The sequence below is a fragment of the Ranitomeya variabilis genome, chromosome 3 (assembly GCF_051348905.1).
Source record: "Ranitomeya variabilis isolate aRanVar5 chromosome 3, aRanVar5.hap1, whole genome shotgun sequence".
NCBI lineage: Eukaryota > Metazoa > Chordata > Amphibia > Anura > Dendrobatidae > Ranitomeya > Ranitomeya variabilis.
Window position 1 is genome coordinate 655,308,264 of NC_135234.1, and position 21,192 is coordinate 655,329,455.

Below are 21,192 nucleotides of genomic sequence, written 5' to 3' on the forward strand. Positions count from 1 at the left end.
CTTCTAGTAAAATAGAATTTTATTTAGAATTTCTCTCTATAAGAATGATGGAGCTCATGTCTTAATGACATAGAAAAAACTACGAGGACATGCAATTGCCTCTTAAATATTAAGAACTATGAAGGAACAGTATATATGTATATATGTGTTATAAGGACAGATTTTGGAACTAGAGGTCAGTTGTATCATTGGCTTGCAGACATCCTGATTGTGTAAGAGAAACTGTAACCATGACCAAGACTCTGCCATCGTGCCCACTACCGGCAGTATGGTCATGTTAGGGGTAGACGGTATATTGCATATTAATTTCATGAAATGAAATTAGAAGAAACAATGGCATGTTGCTCAACTTTAGGTGGTGTTCAGACTAAGTGTCATATGGGATCCATAAAAGGTGTGATAGATGCATTATGATCCTATTTTTATGGGACCACAGACAGCAATCCAATATTCTTTGGTGGCCTTTACCTACTATGTTGCAAATACTAGGATTCCATCAGCTCACCCAACCAGACGTATTAGAATCCAATTCGCAATAGAAATGTGCAGAGCACAGATCACAACCAAGTTCTTGCCGGCTGATTCCCAGATAAAAATTCAAATCACTCACTTGTCCAGCTCATGCAAATATTAAATGGAGGAGATGAAAATAGAATAAACTTCTTGTCCTTTATTAGTGCATCATAAAAACAAGCTGGCGCGATTCAGGCAATACTGCCCTTAGTCATAGCATGCTGTGCTATGTTATGCTATGTTATGACTAAGGGCAGTTTTGCCTGGACCTGAAATGCGGCTGCTTGTTTTTATGATGCACCAATAAAGGACAAGATGTTTATTCTATTTTCATCTCCTTCATTCAATATTTGCATAAGCTGGACAAGTGAGTGATTTGCATCTTTACCTACTATGCTCTGTAGGCACATATTTTCTATAATAAATTCATCTCCCATAATGAATATTGCATTGGCTCAGTCTTCAATTTTGCACACCTAGTATACAACCTAATTTACATCAATCTTCACTATTACTGATTCTCCATGTTATGTCCCTATACTCATAAAATCAAAGTCTATGTAACCCAATGATTTTGGTGGGATCCACCAACTATATTATATGTAAGAAGGGCTCCCTGACTCTCCTCCGGCAGATGATGTTGATCGAGAAAATAATCTGGTATACTGAATTCTAACTCCAAATCCTTTTTTTAAGGGCAGATAAGTTGTCTGTGAGCAAATTTAGGTCCATTTACACTGCAAGGTTATCTCTAGAGAGTGCTCTTCATGATAATGGTGCAGTCCAAACAAGTGGCTGATCATAAAATCATAGAATGTTAGAGTTCGAAGGGACCTCCAGGGTCATCATGTCTAACCCTCACTCTGTTCAATGCAGGATTCACTAAACCATCTCCCACAATGTCTATCCAGCCTCTGTTTGAAGATTTCCATTGAAGGGGAACTCACCACCTCTCGTGGCAGCCTATTCCTCTCATTGATCACCCTCACTGTTTTTTTAATATCTAATCTCTATCTTCTCCCTTTCCATTTCATTCTCTTGCTTCTTGTCTTTCCGTGAGCAAATGAGAATAATTTGATCATCAGACAATCAAGCAAAACACTTATCTGTCATGTGATATGATTTTTTTTGCTGCACAAAAGATCATTGTTCTTGGCAGCACATTGTCCTGAGTAAACAAGACTTGAGTTGCAAAGAAAAATGTCAGCCAATGAGCACTAAACAATCTACTACAGATCGTTCAGTGCACAGCTGAAGCTGGGTCAGTTGTGTAAACAGGCTAGTAAACGACCATGGATCAGCAAACAAGCAGCTGATCGTCAATTGTCTAGTGCCCCAGGTTAGACCATGTAAATAGACCCTTACTCTCCTGTTTCTATACAGAACACATGCACGCTTGGTTAAACTGAGAGTGCATGTCTATGGGGAGGTCAGGAGGAATAGGAGTCGGCCAAACGAGAATTTACAAGACAGCTACAGAAGGTGTGTGAGCACCTTTACTGTATAAAGTCTAGTTTATTGTTCATCTTTATCAACAAATGCATATTAAAAAACTTAGCGTTGTAGCTGTCTCTTAGTTTACTCCAGTTTTGTCCCATTTCGCATAATGTGATAAATATTTGCATAAAATGAAGAATATTTTTAAGAGCAAATGAGTTTAAATAGTGTGCTAAGACTTACTAACAAATAAGAGGGCCATCCTCACTGCTATTTACATAGGACATGGCTGAAGATGTACCAATGCCTCGCCCCTTTTCTAATGTTAAGATCCGCTAACAGGTAAGACATATATAATTATATTAGGAAATGTGAACGCTTTAGTCTCTTACACTGTTAAGACATATTTATTAGTAGTATGCAAGCCTTATAATTTCATGGATACACATTGCACAAAATTTTATGGAACATATGGATTGGGGTCTAAGGGGTAACATTCCTCCTTGTGGAGAGTGACATGCCGGCCCTTGCATGACAATGTAAAGAGACTTATACGGCTTATTTAATTTCTTAGAGAAGCATTACACGGCGTATAAGTCTCCTCACATTGTCATGCCAGGGCCGGCATGTCACTCTCCATAAGGAGAAAAGTTACCCCTTAGATACCATTCCATAGCCTCTAAACTAGCCAAATCAGATCTCATACCCTGAAACACCATATCATGTATCATATATCAAGTTATGTTGCAAGGCTCATTGAAGATAGTTCCTTTTAGGATTTCTGCTTCCAACAGGTGGCGCTATATACTTCTAGTCCTTTTTCTCTCTGTAGAGGCAATTTGCAAATGGAAAATTTGGAAAATTGTGTATGCTTTCTTTCATACTTTATGGAATATCCATTAGATTGTGTTAACTTCACCACTGGTGAAGTTATAGTCTCGTCACTAGGCCAAGGTTGCCGAAGATTGACAGGACTACATGTGAGTGATAAAGAAGAACAGCATTTTGATTACCGCAATATTATTATTCTCAAAATTAATCCAATATTTAGTATATTGAATTATTAGTCTGTAATGCCTTAGTCAGCATAAGATCTAGTGCACAAAGTCATACTAGAGATTTATGCTATAGACGTCTGTAAGATGGAGGCAGTAGCCTGCTATGGGCCATTACTGTGCCCAGTGGTGCAGCTGGTGGTTTAACGGGTGCAGAAGTAGCAGTCACGTGCAAGCCCTTGCGCTTAAGGATCCCAAGTTCTAAAAATGGCACCTGGAAGGTGGCGGGCCATATGTACTTTAGCCCAAGAGCTTCAACTTATAATTCTTACTCTATCTCTGTAAAATTTCAATTTTATTACTCTAAAATCACAATAGAGTGAGAAAAAATTGTAGCAAGATTGATCACAATACATATTTATTGAGGCCTTATTAACAAAGCAAGCTCTACTCTACAATGTATACCCATAGGGAAAGGTGGCCTTCATCTATGACGTCACAATATTGCCTATACACAGCGTGATATTGCGTTTTTTTCTGTTTCTTCTATAAAAGTGCAAACCTTTAGGAGATGGAATTGACATGTATGTCCCTGGCTGGCCACATCTATTCATACATTCTCTAAGATAGCAGTAACCTACAATGTATAAAAAGCCCCATCTTGACCACTGAATCTGGTGGTTACATTGGTGAATTTCACATACTGTATGTTTAGATAGAATTGTCTGGTGTAAACATTGATGGACGGGGACTGTTCAGTTTTACTGTTCTTTCAGTAATGAAAGAATTAAGGCATTAAATACTACTATGCTGGATTACAGCAACAAGGGGAAGTCATCTGAAAACATTACAATGGGCAAATATCATGAAGATGGCTGGCATTAATCAAAATCTTTCAAAATATACATACACCATCAGTATATACACTGGACTTTTGCATTTTGTATGACAAATTACACATTAGCACGGAAGAGCAACCAGACAAGCTTCCACTGGCCACAGTCATTGATCCAAAGCCAGCCTTCAATGATATGGCTGACTAGGACTATACAAGAGCAGTCCGGGAATCAGTTCTTATAATGCTGGAACAACTGCTTTTTCTCCTCAGGATAGGGGTGCTCATAGAACTTGTGGGCTCATTGGGACATCCATGTTGAAGGAGGATATCCACACACTCTTGACTTCCAGCTCTCCTAGCATTGAAGAGGGCGGTATGACCATTAATGTCCTTGGCCTTCACATCAACACCATACTGTTGAAATAAGATTGAGTAAGTCAGTATAAACTTTATTTGGCTAATTTATATGTGTACTTAGAAAACACAGGACTTTAAAACAGTGTTTCGCAAACTACAGTCCTCATGACCACCCAACAGATCATGTTTTCAGGATTTCCTCATTATTGCACTGCTGATGGAAACTGTGACAATTTCTGATACCTGGATGATAATTCCATCACCTTTGCAATACTTAAGAAATCCTGAAAACATAACTGGTTTGGGGCCGTGAGGACTGGAGGTTGGGAAACGTTAAAGGATCACCGTAACATAATTCCTCACCCAGACAAGCAGTTGTGTGATGACCACATGGGGTAGCTCACAGGCCAGATGAAGGGCAGTCCGCCTTTCTCGGTCTCCTGTGGCACTGTTGATCTGCTCCTTGTTGCTATGGGCGAGGAGGAGTAAGACACTGGAAAGGTTTTTGTCTTGAACTGCTTTGTACAGCTGCTTTACCAATGAGATGCCAGGGCTTTTTAATGGAGCCAAAAATAACCGCTGCTCGTACTTTGCTCTTATCCATGACTCTCTCTCCTCCCTGAATAACAAATGAGAAATAATCCTTTGTAACAGAAAATCAAAACTAATAACAAATAAACATTTTTTAAAGGGAATCTGTTAGTATAGAAAGATTGCACACTGGAGCTCCACGCTAGGGTTTGAAGAAATTCGGGGGAAAAAAGGTGGTATAAAAAGCTGCTGGTTCTGTGTATAACCTGTTAGTGAAAGAAACTACTTAATATTGATTAAGGATAATCACCGAGCTAATTGTATCAAGAGTACCATGGATTGGACCAATAAATATGGCATATATGGATAATTTTGGTTATATACTCACTTGATTGTTATTCGTGGTATGGGTTGCTAAGAATCCGTGCAGGAAATCTGTTGTGGTAAGAGTAATACTTGGGAGTGCAACCTGATCCAATAATGTCAATTTGGTATACTCACTATAAAGTTTGTGGTTATTGTGTTGTATAAATAACCTGTTGGTGTTCAAATATGCAGGTGATTGGTTGCAACGATCAGGATCAACATTATTATCGACATTATTGGATCAGGTTGCATTCACAGTTTAATAATTTAATTAATGCAAATATAAACTTATTCAATCAGTGGGCATTTTGGTGGTCCAAAGGAAGCAATACTCCCAAGTATTACGCTTACCACAAACAGATTTCCTGCACGGATTCTTAGCAACCCATACCACGAATAACAATCAAGTGAGTATATAACCAAAATTATCCATATATACCATATTTATTGGTCCAAGCCATGGTACTCTTGATATAATTAGGCAGTGATTATCCTTAATCAATATTAAGTGGAATCTGTTAGTAGTTTTTAAGTATGCTGAGAGCAGCGTTATGTAGGGGTAGAAACCAAGATTCCAGTGATGTCACTTACTGGGCTGTTCGTTGCAATTTCAATAAAGCCAGTGTTTTATCAGCTGAGATTATCACTCAGGACTAGTTGTTATGTGCCATGTAGTCGTCCTGCTTTGTATAACTATGCCCCAACCACCCATTGGCAGCTTTTTGCCAATGTACAGTGTACACAGAAAGCAGCCAATCAGTCGAATCGGCTGAGTTATTCAGAGCCAAGCATTCAGAAAAGACATGGAGACATAGGGACCAGGATTGGAGAACATATTGGGCCAGGATGAAGTCACATGGGGCCAGGATGGGAGAACATATGGGGGTAGGATGGAGACATATGGGGCCAGGATGGGAGAGCACATGGGGCAGGATGGGAGAGCACATGGGGTGAGGAATGAGACACATGGGACTAGGATGGGAGAACATAGGAGGCAGGATGGAGACATATGGGGCCAGGATGGGAGAACGCATGAGGCCAGGAATGAGACACATGGGGGTCAGGATGGAGGATGTTATTACAGGAAGGGGTCAGGATGTGGGACATTATTACTGAAGTGGCTAGTAAAGTGATATTATTACCGCTATGCTGTGTTTTATTTCTGATGATACTGTTTTCAGTGGGGGGGTGTCCTGTTACAGTGCAGGGGGCACTATGTCACTTTTCTTCATAAGGCATAGTGTAGAAGTAAAATTTGGGACTGTGTTCTGGGAGCAGTGCTCTATATATACTTTGGGCTATTTTGTGTAGAGACGAGTCTTGGATGGAAGACATGATAGCAGTCTGCGCTGGATAAAGAAGAAAAGCGAAGGTGAATATCTTCAGCTAGAGACATGACTGGTGAGTCAGTGTATTACATGTATTACATGTACACGCACACTATACACTATATTATATGTACATAGCTCCTGTGTATAATGGCAATGTTGATCCCTGTATTACCTGTATACTGACACTATATACAGAACTCAAGTGTATAAAGTCACTGTTAATTCACTGTATTGCCTGTACACTTACACTATACACTGTATACTATGTACAGAGCTTGTGTGCTTAATGGCACTTAGGGTAATATTGGTATTGAGTTTTTTATTAATGATCAGTATTGTTGTATTCGGTCACTGTGTGACAGTAATATGTGGTCTGGTCATGGTGTGGTGGTATTTGTCCTGTGTATGTGGTATTATTCTGTCACTATGTGGTGGTGATATGTGGTCCGATCATGGTGTGACGGTATTTATTTCTTGTTTGTAATATTATTGGACATTTTGAAAAATGTATGTGACACATTCCCTTAAGGAAAGATAAATAAAAATATACCTAAAAAAGAGTATTAGATATTTTAAGACATTTTTAAAAGGTTAGAGTAGAGGATGGTCAGGCTAAATGAGTGTAGGTAGCAGGCTTAAAAAAATCTTTTGGCCAAAACAAAAGCTGCTGGCTATGTATGTAATATGGTGTTCGATGGGAACTGCTAATGTGTGAATGGTGAGGATGTGGTGCAGAAGTGGAGCTTTTCCAAGAGTGCGCGATGGGACTGTGGAAGGTTTGAAGGGCGGAGACCCTGGCATAGACTTAGTAATGTAGTTTATAGTAGAAAACAATTTATTTTTTTTAAACGCTGAGATGTGATTATCAAGTATAAGACTCCTCTCAACCAAATCTAGAAGGATCACCTTAATGTGATTTACTTGCCTAATATTACACTATTAATAAGAAGACTTATTAGTAAGAAATATTGTACCTTGAGGAGTCAGGGTTTGGCTTAGTCCGCCCATGAGTTGTCATCTCCCAGATGCTGTTGGCCATTTCATTGCCGATAGAAGTTAAGACAAGTGTCAGCTCAAGAGGCCAGTCATCAAGATCCAGGGAGCGCACACGGGACAGATGTGTACCAAGGTTTCGATGAATTCCTGAGCATTCAATGCAGATCAAGGCTCCAAGATTTAAGCTCGCCCAGGTGGGATCTAGTGATAAAAGATTGTTTTTTATTGCAGTAATTACTAATATCCAGTTTTGACCATATCAATAAACTGCATTTTTTATTTCAATATTTAGCAAATGAAAAAAAAAGTTAGATTTTGTTTTGCAACCAGATGCAGCAGGAACTCTTTCTGGGTTTGTGTAAAGTTTATGGTGTACAACAACTGAAGTGTTAGGTGCTAAGGATCTATAGTATTAATATTGGTATATCATTCCAACAAAAAATAACTACTACTTGATAATTATTTCAAAATTCATCAGGCCCAGGAGCAGGACATGTTCTTCTGGTTCCCAAAATCAGAAATGTTTGTATGTCAGGAATAACTTTGTAAAGTATGCACATCTTTATGTTGGGCAGCCTGCGCTAAGAGGAGTCATACCTATTGTTCCAAAATCAACGTTATAGATCCCATGAAAACCTTTGTTAAAGTGATATGCAAATTAGGTGGTCAATGCACCGTTGATTGGACTGAATGGTGAGATGTACCATATTTGGCCATTTGGCCCTACACCTTCTCTAATCGTCAGCTATGGTTTCACTAGGTCTATCTTTGTCTTGACTGAGATCCTACGTGTGCTTCTCCCTCATATACACACATTGCCACAGTATCGGTGTATGTGTAGAACAACGAGATGGTCCTCACAAGGAGAAAGCATGTCGAGTGCATACACCGATGCTGCACTAAATTTGCAGAAAAATGTAGAGAAGGGTTTCTTGAAATTACATGGATTTTGGAGCAAAAGGAATAATTCTTCTGAAGGCAAACTATCCCAAATATTGATGTGCTTATTTTATAATGTCATTCACTTGGGTTTTCTAAGATTGGATAACAGTAAATAAAAAGCCACATACTTGGAGAATTACAGTCTACACAGAAGTTATTTCCTTTAGCATTCCGGATAGCTTGAATGGCTACAGCTTCGCTTTGGCTGTCCATGCGGGCCTGAAATGACACATTTATATAGTAGTTAGACATTTTCAGTTTCCAATGATCACATTTTTAATCTACTCTTGTTCTCTGTACAAAGCCCTCCACTGTAGAAGGAGCAACACGTATCCTACAATCTAATCTATAGAAAACTAAGACATAACCATAGTCATAAAAAAAAGAAGTCTCGTGGCCTGGAGGGCTTGTACTGTCTTGCATTAGACATACAACCTATTGAGTTGAATGGACGAGGTGTAATGTCTAATTTCTCCTCTGGAGGCAATGTAGGAAAACTGAACACTCAGGGCCAGATTCCCCCACAGATTACACCTCGTTTTCCCACCGGAGGGGCATTTTGTTATCAGTTTATTGCCATAGGACCTTTTCAGATATGTAGTAATTATCCAAAGGGGAAGAACTTCTTGTTTTTGCTGAATTACGTGAGCTTTCAATATCAGTTGGTACAACCAGTTTTGAAGGCTTACCTTATTCTTGCTGCTTTCACAGCATTGAAGACTTGCAAGAATCTGGCTTTCTATAGCTTGGACCCAAGAGTCCCTTTCCTCAAAACTGCTGGTCTCGAAATGCCATGTTTGTCCAGTAATAGACACAATGATGAATTCAAAGTTCTCTTCTTCAGGATGAAATGGAAATAATTAGGCACTGGTCATTACAACAAATATACTAACAATGCGCCTGTTTTATTAATTGACACTTTCTTTCATATCAAACGTGTGAATTTAGCTCCATTAGAGGGTTGTCTCATAAATAAAGGGAATCTGTCAGCAGGTTTTTGCTATTTAATCTGAGAGCAGCATGATGTAGAGACAGTCTGATCCCAAGGATATATCACTTGCTCAGTTTGCTTGCTGTAGTTTGAATACAATCAGTGTTTTATCAGCAGGGGATTATCAATGCTGGACTAAGTGCCAGTCCAGCTAATCTGTGTAACCATGCCCCCATCACTGATTGGTAGCTAAAAATGTACATAGTAAGCTGTCAATCAAAGGTGATGGCGGGGTTATGTAGAGCTCACAATTCATAGCACAGAGGAATCTACAGCAGAGAATACAGGGCTTTTATCAAAACTGCATCAAGTAGCTCAGTAAGTGACACGTTGCTGGAATCAGGATCTCTGCCCCTACATCATGCTGTTCTCAATCGCATAAGAAAAAAACTGTTGACTGATTCCCTTTAGGTGTTAAATCTCTCTGTTATGTCCAGCAAAAAATAACATTTTTTTCAAATGGAATAATTTATAGAAAGGCTCTTGTGTCCAGACATTGCCTTAATATACTTGTGATGGAGATCTCTTGTGTCAATTTGATTCCCTTTTGCCAGTATCTCAGACTCACCTCCTGATCTGAGAGTGGGCACCATAACAAGTATCAGAACATGCAAGAAGGGAGGGCGCACACAGAACAGTGAGACGAAGGCATGCTGCCGAAACGCGCGTAGGGGTTGTGGCACCATAGCTGCTTACAGGTAAACCATCGTTTTATTTATATTTGTGGCACTATATGCTATGTGAGTCAACACCTTAGTCAGTACCTTCGTTTTTTGTCCACTGCAGTAGCCTTATGCACTATGCACTTTCTAGGAACTTGGTTTTAATAGTCCTACTGTGGGTCATTATATCTTGGTATATCTTTGTAACTATCTTTATTACGTACAATATTTTTCTGCTGCTATTATACTATTGGTCCCTGTTCAGCTGTGGTGCCACAATTATTTTTGGCTCACTACTGAGCGTTTGGGCTTATTTTATGTCTTTTAGTGTTTTTATCATTGCTGTATTTTTGTTCCAATAAATAATTTTTTGTACCTTTATAGTTCTGTGTGTGCCCTCCTTTCTTGTATGTTGTGATACTTTTGGCGCTGAACCTTAGCATTCAGCAGTCCTATATATCTATGACTATATATGATACCTAATTTATATGATTTAGTGTAGGTGGCATTTATTTGTCTGGGGTCTTTTTTTTAGTTGTTGTTTTTTTTACCATAACAAGTATGCATAGAGCAATATTTAGACTCAATAGCATTTTTTTAATTCATCTGATGAAATATGATCTATAGTGTGATATAACGGAGCAATGTAATATTTAATTATAGGCAACCATTTAAAGACCATCAAAGGATTTTTTGAAGGCCCAGAAATGTACAAAATGGCTCATGTAGTAATTTCAATATACTTAAGTATTTACTTCTTAGTTGAAACAATTATTTTACTTTATAAATGGCAGGTTCATTACATAACATTCTGATACATCATAGTCATGGATTTCCAATATAATAGGTCTCTGTAGGATGCTTACTCCCTCTACGCAAGGCTCTGTTACTGGAAATCTAACATGCTTCTAAGGGCGTGTAAGAAATGTGCTGACTATGCATCGTAGACAGTAAACCTCAGTGTCATTTACAGGATGTCCCTGACATGTGATTCCCCTCTAGGGACAGTGTCTTAGAACATGGATAACTTTACTTGATGCAAAATACAGATATTTAACCATTATTTATCATATTTACAGTTCTAGGAACAAGTGATGAGCAAACACACAATTCATGCCTTTATCTGTCCTCCAGAGTTTCGCTCACCCTCCGTCAGGATTCTCTTCCCTTCTACTGCTCTCCCACTCGCCCGGGCGTTCCCCGGCACAGCTGGCATTTGCGTTCAGCGTGTTCCTCACTCTCACACCTAAGACCCTTATTTCTACAGTGGAACACTCCTTACTCACAGTACAGTAACTTTTGGATCTCGACTCTGATCTCCTAGACTTTTAGCTTGTCAACATTTCAGATGCCAACATTGATTACACCCCTTCCAATCTTTTCAGGAGTCAAATTCTCGTCACGGCTCTGTCAGTTTGCCACAGAGACACGAGGACATGCCTCCATACTTTCCCAGGTTCTGTTTTGGGGCTGTGGTCGGCTCTACAATAGAAAGTCAATTCTCCATCTCGCATTACAGGCATGGACAACCTTCTCCACCTGGAACAATCAAAGAAGCAATCTCTCTCTTCCATAACCTGAGATGACACAACACTTTAAAACATGTCTGCTGTCCATTTACAAGTTGTGGGCTATATTAGGTAGCCTAGTTCCTTCTCGCTTCGCGTGCCACCCCTAGGTAACACGGACCATGTTCAAGGTACGTCATCATGGTGATCTCATATGCAGAAACTTCTCAGTGTCACTCCATACAATGACAATTAACACCTCCAACCCAGGGACAGTTTAGGATAGCACCTAAGATATGATTTCCAAGCCCAACATTTATCCACATACCCACACCGAACGTGCACCGAATGCAATGACATAGTAGAACACAATACACAGGGCGGTCCGTATCAACAGCAAAATCAGAAGTGCAATAAGTCCAGGTGGGACATGGGGGGCTGAAAGCACTCAACTCAAACAGCCATCTCTTGTAAGAGGGTTCACAAGAACAGTCATTTTCAACCCTTTTGCAAGTAGTATGATGTTTTTATTTCTCACTCTTCTGCATCTGTAGAGCCCTTTAATTCTGGAAATCAGTTGTAGTCTGAAATGCAAACTTCAATGTGATGTTTCCACATGTATCTACGACATATCAGAAGAACTTTGTTACCAGAGAACAGTACTATCCTCTCATCACACCAATTAACCTGGGATAAAATATAGACAAAGCTATTATATGTTTCTTGTTACCTGTTTTATAAATATTTCTTAAACTACCAAATGTTTTTAATTTCCACATTTTGCGCTTGGCTGGTGTGTGGTCCGGGGAAGGCGAAGCAGGAAGGACAAAGGGCAGAATAAAGAGAAGAAAATGGCAGAATTAAAGCAAACAGGAAAGCAAGAAGTCAGGCACAAGGAGCAGAGTTCTTATAAAGGAAAGCTGGTATAAAAAGAGCCATACAAAACACAGTAGCTGCACATGCATGGTCACAAACACAAAAATATATCAGATACACAGCTAGGCCATTTATCGCCATTTTGTTAAGGAAAATTTTTTACCAGTTTGTCTGAACAGAAGCTCACAGATGTAACCTAAAATTATTGTCCCAGGTGGCTGGAATTTTACTACTAGACCGTTAATAATCAGGGAATTTTTCGCTTTGTACTTTCACTTTTTTATTTGCCATGTTCCAAGAGCCATAACTTTTATTTTTCTGTTGACACAGACAAAAAAGGGTCTTGTTTTTGCAGTATGTGGCGTCATTTTTAATAACACCATTCATTTAACCATATAAAATACCGAAAATATGAAAAAATGCTAAATGAGCTAAAATTGCAAAAAAAAATGCAATTGTGTGGTAAACAGGACCTGGTAATATAATTCTCCAGTTCGGTATGGTTATGACGATATCACATTCGTGTATTTTTCTGTTATTGTAGTGATGAAAAAATTCATTGTTTTCTGAGACCCATAAGTATTTTTATTTTATTTTTATGGCCCCCTAGTGTATAGCATAATTGTGTGCTCCCATAGTCCAGTCAGTAGGTGAGTTTCACATGAGAACTAACATGCCAGTTTTGGAGCCTTTGCAGGCCCCCAGGGGCCATGAAAACCCATTGGATCCCCCATTGGGTGTCGATGGGAACCAAATTGCGGCACTCAAGTGTTTACAAGGCAGTGATTGAGGGCGCTTCAGCTGCAGTTACTGTGTAATACAGACTCAGTTCTGAAGACAGATTGATATTTTGGTTCGCGACCTATAACAAAAAAATGTCATACTTCTTTAACCAGTTATATGGGTTCTGTGCTACCTGTTGGAGCCTCTGACACTGCCTCTCCATTGCTCTCCTCCAATCTTTTTTTTAAAAGGGCTGCAACGTATGACTGCTGCAGACAATCACTGGTCTCAGGCGTTTCTTGCTGTCTACTATGGCATCACCTGAGTGATTGGCTCCAGCAATCATACGTTGTAGACAAAGTGTCGTCACTGCAGAGAGACAAGGCTGGAACAGCTGCTTGACTTCTCGCAATATTCATGTGTTATTAATGGAAAGAGAAAGGAGAAATCTCCCTGAGAATAAAAGTAGTGAGCGATTGAATTAAAAAAAACCTTCCCTTATGTCTCCTGACACCTTCTGGAAGGGAAGAGGCAATTTTCTAATCCCATTGATATCAGCGAGTTTGGCTAACTTTAATCTAATGTCCCTTTAATGTAAAGCATTACCTGCCTGTGGCCCAATATTGTGTCCAATTAACTACATTTCCATTGACAGATCAGTAAATAATAGCTGTACATACAGTCCGTCAAATTCTGATGTCAGAGGCTGATGATTATACAGAGAGGGGGTTCTTTATCCTATGCCAACCACCATACTGTATCATATACCGTTCTGCATCTCAACAAAGCATTGTAATTCACACCTTCACCCCAGATCTTCTTTATGAAAAGCATAAGCTCCCACCCAATCAGTCCATAGTGGTATGTAAGCACCATCTTACAAATAGGCTCTATTATAAAGAGTACTATATTACTGATTATAAAATTGTGACATTTTAGTAAATATGAAACAATAAGAGACATATTGAATGGGTTAATAAGGTAAAGATGACTGTCAGTAGGTTTAGTTATGTAATCTGACAGCCGCATAATGTGGGGACAAAGACCCTGATTCCAGTGATGTATTTGCTTAATTTATCAAGTGCAGCAGTTGTGATAAAATCACAGTTTCAGATCCAGCAGTGCTCTGAATGCTGAGCTCTGTATAACCCGCCCACTCCACTGATTGGCAACTTTATGTGTATACTGTATATTGACAGAAAGTTGCTAATCAATGGTGAGGGTATAGTTGGACCATGAGGCACACGACACCTAGTCCTGTAGTGGTAATTTCCTACTGATAAAATACTGATTTTAGTGAATGAGCCAATCACAGCCCAGTAAGAGATACATCGCTGGAATCAGGGTCTCTGCCCTTTCATCATCTTGCTCTTAGATAACACAGCAAAAACCTGCTAACAGCTTCCCAATAATAACTTTGCTTAGTACTTTATTTTATGATTGAGGCTCTTTTAAAATAGAAATTGATCATTGCAATCGTAGGCAATGGCAGGATGACAGTGTTTCTGTGGACTGTGACATCTTGTTATACATAAGGCTACAGAGGACTCACCATCCGCCTGGCCCGCTGAGCCCTCTGTTTTCGAGGGAGTGATATTCTTTTTCTTTTTGTTCTTCTTTTTCTCAGTCATTGGAGAGGGTGGGGGCTCCTTATTGCTGGATGGGCTAGAAATCACATCTCCAGTAGAACTACTTTCTGGTTTTGAAAAAAAAAAAATTCCATTAAGACATACAGATACAGGCTGAGGTCAATTCAATATAGAATCAAAAGACAAATTCACTAATGATTCCCCTAAAAGTGTTATTAATCTTTCACACAGTAATAGGACACTCACAAAGTGTATAAGTCAATGTAATGTGAATATTACTGTCAGAAACCTCTATCACTCAATGTGGGGACTGCACTGGGGCTTGTGTGTCAGACATTAGTCTCAGATTACTCAAAAGGCTGCACCACCAAAAGTAGCTCACACCTAAGCCACAATGGAATATCTATATATATAATTGTCTAAGGGTACTTCCGTCTGTTTGTAACTTCCGTAACGGAAACCCCGCATCGCTTATTGGTCGCTGCTGGCAGGCCGGCACCAATCAGCGACAGGCTTAGTCCGGCCGCAAACTGGCCCCTCCCTACTCTCCTCCAGTCAGTGCCCCCTCCCTACTCCCCTCCAGTCAGCGCCAGTGTGTCGCCATCCCGGACCAACTTTTTACTATTCATGCTGCCTATGCAGCATCAATAGTAAAAAGATATAATTTTAAAAATAATAAAAAAAAATAAAAAATTGTGCTATTCTCACCTTCCACCGTCCACCGATGCGCGCGATGCTGCCGCCAGCTTCCATTCACAGTGATGCATTGCGAAATTACCCAGATGACTTAGTGGTCTCGCGAGACCGCTAAGTCATCGCTAAGTCATCTAGGTAATTTCGCAATGCATCACTGGGAACGGAAGCTGGTGGCAGCATCGCGCGCATCGGCACAGCTTTGCCGGACGCCGGACGGTGAGTATATAACTATTTTTTATTATTTTTAATTTTTTTTTAACAGGGATATGGTACCCACACTGCTATATACTACATGGCCTGTGTTATATACTGCGTGGGCTGTGCTATATATTATGTGGGCTGTGTTATATACTACGTGGCTGCTATATACTACGTCGCTGTGCTATATACTACATGGCTGTCTGTGTTATGTGAGCTGTGCTATATACTATGTGGCTGCTATATACTATGTGCCTGCTATATACTACGTGGCTGTGCTATATACTATGTGGCTGTGCTATATAATATGTGGCTGTGCTATATACTACATGGCTGTGTTATATACTACGTGGCTGTGCTATATACTAAGTGGCTGTGTTATATACTACGTGGCTGTGCTATATACCACGTGGCTGTGCTAAGCGCGACGTACATACATACATACATATTCTAGAATACCCGATGCGTTAGAATCTGGCCACCATCTAGTGTACAAATAACCAGGATTCCCCAAAACCTACATGCTTTACTGAACAAGATAATGCAGCACAGTTAAAATAATTTATAAAGGCTCCCTTAGGTACAGGCAACTGACCATGGGGACAGAAATTGTTAGGCATGGTCCCAACAACCTGCAAAAGAATAATACTACTTCAACAGTATATATGGGATAAATTCATACCGAAAGTGCTGATCAATAGACAGCGCTATAATGCGCAAATACTGCATGATATAAACATATAGGTCATGAATAGGGGGGGGAAGCATGCAGGAGACCACCAGGTATGGCCCCTGAGGACACTACTATTTTCCCTTTACTGTGCTTTTTGACTACTGCATCATTTTGATTTGTTTCAAATGAGTAAAACATCAAAAACCAAATCCATGGAAAAGTATTTTTTAAGGCATTTGAATTGAATATTATGTATGGACTAAATATTCAATTCAAATGCCAGACATAACACATGGCAGACCGGGATATTGAAATAAATTCTTATTTTCTCTATATTATGGCATCCATATTAATTACCGTAGTTTGCAGGCATTTTACAGCCATCATCATCACTATGCCCCACTGGGGCTTACAATTTAAAGAGGTTGTCCGACCCCAAAATCCAATTTTTTTTTAAGCTAATCTGTATTATAAAACACTCTTAGAAATTTGTCTTTTTTGTTTCTGACGTTCCCTGTGCCTTATTGTCTAACCTCATAGGGTCTATCACAGTGATCAAAAGGAACCACTAGGAAAAATCCCTGCTGTTGTCGGGTGCCGGCCGGCAGATCTCGTTGGGCGCACCGTTTTAATGAATATCAGTGGCTGTTAAGGGGCCAAATAAGACTGGATTTTCCACAAGCATTGCATACATCAGTAGTACAGGTGAATATAACAAACTTGTATTCTAAGTAATGTGGCAATGCTCGCTAAAGAGCTGATATTGAGCTTTAAGAGTGGAACTGCCAATAGGTGGCACTAGAATTCAAGTCCTCTTTCACTCTGAAGAGGCAATTTGAATATTCAATTTCCCAGAGGAGCATTGCATGGCCTGTAAGTCTCCTTACACTTGCATGTCAGGCATGTCACTCTACACAAGAAGAGACTTTATCCCTTATAACAAGCGTTGCAATATATCTTATCACAGAAATCTGCTTTGAAGACACTTCATTCCCTCTCTCTGACCCCCTAAACTCACTATCCTCACTATCCACTCTGAAATAACGGCTCAAATCCATTTGGCTCAGACACACTATATGGCGCCATGTGTGGTGTCATGTCACATCATACTCTTACAAAGGGGAGAATGGAGGAGGAAAGAAGAGCAGAGTGAGGAATCAGGCATAGGGAGACACAGAAAGATTGTGCTCAACTTTCTAACAAATCTTTTTCCTCACCTCAGAGTTGGATTCATATCTACACTGACCACTATTGCTGTAAAATGTCCTCTATGCTGCTGCATCGTTTGTGTGCTAAAAAGGAATGAAGATGAGGAATCCCTTTCTGTGTGCTGAGCTCTGAAGCTCTGGAAGAGATCACCGCAGCTCATCTCTTTCCACCAGCTCAGAGTGGATTGCAAATTAGAGATCGGGCATGCAAAGGGGAAAACTGGTGAAAATGCATGACACAAGTCATATTGTAGTGACCCAGTCCAGAGTGTGTCCTTCCCTTTAAGTAATCCAGGATTGTGAGTAGCTTCTGTACACTACAGCTCACTGTCTAACGGCCCTTCTACATTATCCCCTGCATTTGTGAGCTGTAATTCTCCATTTCTAATCACCTCCATTTTAGATGCAACGCTTTTCTCATTTGCTGTGTTCTGGCGCCACCTAATGGTGAAACTGTACAATGACTCATAATTATTGTTTTGTAAGGATCTGAGATGTGAATCCGATGTCCTATTGGCCAGCTCCTAGTCACATGGTCAATAGGAGGAGCTGTTTTCAAGGCAAGTCTACAATGTTCTTTAGTCTGAGGGATGCCCTCAGGGAGAGCAGAACAAACGTAGAGGCTGTTTTCACTACAAGATCTCCTGCAGGCCTAAGAGCCTGGGTTCCCTCTAAAACCTCTACAGACATAATTCTAAAGTCTTTCTGACTGGATTCACCTCAGTTTTTACATTCACCTAAAAGTGACATCATTCTAAAGTCTTTCTCACTGAAATCACCTCAGATTTTACATTCACCTATAAGTGACATCATTCTAAAGTCTTTCTCACTGAAATCACCTCAGATTTTACATTCACCTATAAGTGACATCATTCTAAAGTATTTCTGACTGGAATCACCTCAGTTTTTATATTCTCCTATAAGTGACATCATTCTAAAGTCTTTCTGACTGGAATCACTTCAGTTTTTATATTCTCCTATAAGTGACATCATTCTAAAGTCTTTCTGACTGGAATCACCTCAGTTTTTATATTCTCCTATAAGTGACATCATTCTAAAGTCTTTCTGACTGGAATCACCTCAGTTTTTACATTCACCTATACGTGACATCATTCTAAAGTCTTTCTGACTGGAATCACCTCAGTTTTTACATTCACCTATAAGTGACATCATTCTAAAGTCTTTCTGACTGGAATCACCTCAGTCTTTATATTCTCCTATAAGTGACATCATTCTAAAGTCTTTCTGACTGGAATCACCACAGTTTTTACATTCACCTATATGTGACATCATTCTAAAGTCTTTCTGACTGGAATCACCTCAGTTTTTATATTCTCCTATAAGTGACATCATTCTAAAGTCTTTCTGACTGGAATCACCTCAATTTTAACATTCACCTATAAGTACTTGTGCACGTGCCATGACACACTGTGGAGTTAACCCCGAGTACAGATCTGTAACCTCTCATTGCTGCATATACCTCTTTCTGTAAGCTGACAAAAGACACTGTCGTGTGCTCATAAAGCTCCAGACCCCAATCACATCTCAGCATCTAAGTGTGAACTGTAATTGTCATGGACTATCCATGAGAGACTGTTCCTTATTTGTTCCAAGTTATAATTCCCGTTCCTGCTCAAGTAAAAGCAACTGTTATCCCCAAGACCAGTGTGTGTCATAATTCCTTCGGCTGTGGACACCGGGTGGGGGTGGATAGCAGGGAACGTTCGGCCTGGTTATTACAAGGCCATGGCCAGAGACAATGTTATTCCTCATGCACACACACGTATTATGAAAAGTTCCTTGAAAGTACGGTTACCCTTCAAGCTTAAAGCAACAGTTAATTTTCCACCTGTTAGTCCTCTGTTTTATTAACGATTTTATGCAAGCCCAATAAACAAAAATAGACGATAAGATTATAGTCAGAACAAGAGAGTACAAAGAAATTACTCAGCTGAGACAGAAGATAACAATTAAACTCAGCTATAAGACGCAATTACCGTGACTGTTGTGAAAAGAGATAATTAAAACATGCATTCCAGCAGAGATGATAACCTTTCATACGCTTCGAATCCAGATGGGGCAACCTTACTAAAAACTGTTATAAAAGATAAAGTAGTCATTTTAGAAGCAATTCACTCATAAATTATTAGAGATGTTAAGCTGCATTCAAGCATTAACGTATTTTAAGAGGCTTCATCTTGATTCTCAGATGGCAGCTGCCAGTTCTATTCTCTTGCAAATTCAATCTAATGTGTTATAGATTCACTGTCACTGAACGCACAAGAGTAAAAATTCTAGTCCACTAGGTGGCACTGTGCAGTCATGTTACTGCAGTTCGCGGCCACATCGGCACTTTGGCAGTCCTTTTTTGGCCATGGAGAGGAACAACAAAACGGAAGGAAACAAAATGTAGCCAAGTGTCAGTAATATGTATTAGCAGTAGTGTTGAGCATTCCGATACTGCAAATATCGGGTATCGATATTCACTGTATCGGAATTCCGATACCGAGTTCCGATCTTTTTGTGATATCGGAATCGGAAGTTCCTATAAGTTCCCAGGCGTGTGCGGTGCGTATGGTTCCCAGGGTCTGGAGGAAAGGAGACTCTCCTTCAGGCCCTGGGATCCATATTCATGTAAAAAATAAAGAATAAAAATTAAAAATATGGATATACTCACCCCTCCGACGGACCCTGGACCTGAGCGGTGCAACCGGCAGCCTCCGTTCCTAAGAATGCAGTGAGTGTACAGGACCTGCGATTACGTCGTGGCTTGTGATTGGTCGCGTGAGCGGTCACATGAGCGGTCACGCGACCAATCACAAGCCGCGACGTCATCGAAGGTCCTTCACTCTGCATTCTTAGGAACGGAGGCAGACGCTTGCAGCGGTGACAGCCAGGGCCCGTCCGAGGGTGAGTATATCCATATTTTTTATTTTTATTCTTTATTTTTTACATGAATATGGATCCCAGGGCCTGAAGGAGAGTTTCCTCTCCTTCAGACCCTGGGGACCATCCAGGATCACTTCCGATATTTGTGTCCCATTGACTTGTATTGGTATCGGGTATCGGTATATTTTTTGGATATCGGCCGATCCAATCCGATACCGATACTTTCAAATATCGGAAGGTATCGCTCAACACTAATTAGCAGTAGTAACTAATCAGCTTAAAGAGGACTTGCCAGCAGGATTATGAACTCTTAAAGGGGTTATCCAGGGCTATATATTTTTCTTACTATGGGCCCAAGAACTACCTGTCAGGTAGTTGCTAACTACCTGCCTGTTTGTGCCCGAAGCTGATCACTGCGGCCACATACCAGTCACATGTAGAATAAAATATCAATTGCACACTCCTTTTGAACGCAAACAAGATTTAAAGGTCAAAAACTAAAAGCAACCTTTGAATGTCAACGCGTTTCAGTCAACTCGGCCTTTTTCACGACATTTGCACTCAGTAGGTATTCTCTTCTAGACAGGGATTTCTCTTCCATGGAGGTGCGATTTGTTAAGTCTGGAAGGTATAGTTCAAGAGATAACCTTGAGTAGGTTGATGAATGTGGAAAACCTGTATTTCACATGTCCCAGACCGGGTGCTTGCTTAAATGTGCACATGTGAAATATGTCCCAGACCGGGACCTTTTGACCTTTAATAAAAGAAATCTTGCTTGCATTCAAAAGGAGTGTGCAATTAATATTTATTCTACATGGTCTACGAGGGATCTCACCAATCTCCTCATTTGGCACCTCCACTAGTGAGGCCAAT

General features: G+C 40.0%; 1 protein-coding gene across 3 annotated transcripts in view; it reads right to left on the minus strand.

Moving 5' to 3' along the window:
• Positions 1 to 2,335: 2,335 nt before the first annotated feature.
• AGAP2 (ArfGAP with GTPase domain, ankyrin repeat and PH domain 2) overlaps positions 2,336 to 21,192 on the minus strand; it is a 405,703-nt gene continuing 386,846 nt past the window's right edge. For 2 of the 3 annotated variants that reach the window (XM_077297782.1, XM_077297781.1), the window contains exons 12-17: positions 14,619 to 14,762; positions 8,996 to 9,144; positions 8,435 to 8,525; positions 7,343 to 7,565; positions 4,504 to 4,759; positions 2,336 to 4,197 (exon numbers count right to left, since the gene is read on the minus strand). In XM_077297782.1, the coding sequence (XP_077153897.1) occupies positions 3,991 to 4,197; positions 4,504 to 4,759; positions 7,343 to 7,565; positions 8,435 to 8,525; positions 8,996 to 9,144; positions 14,619 to 14,762 (1,070 nt within the window). In that variant the 3' untranslated portion in view covers positions 2,336 to 3,990. Of the gene's footprint in view, positions 4,198 to 4,503; positions 4,760 to 7,342; positions 7,566 to 8,434; positions 8,526 to 8,995; positions 9,145 to 12,197; positions 12,258 to 14,618; positions 14,763 to 21,192 lie in introns of all 3 variants that reach the window. The other variant, XM_077297780.1, reaches the window with a different exon arrangement.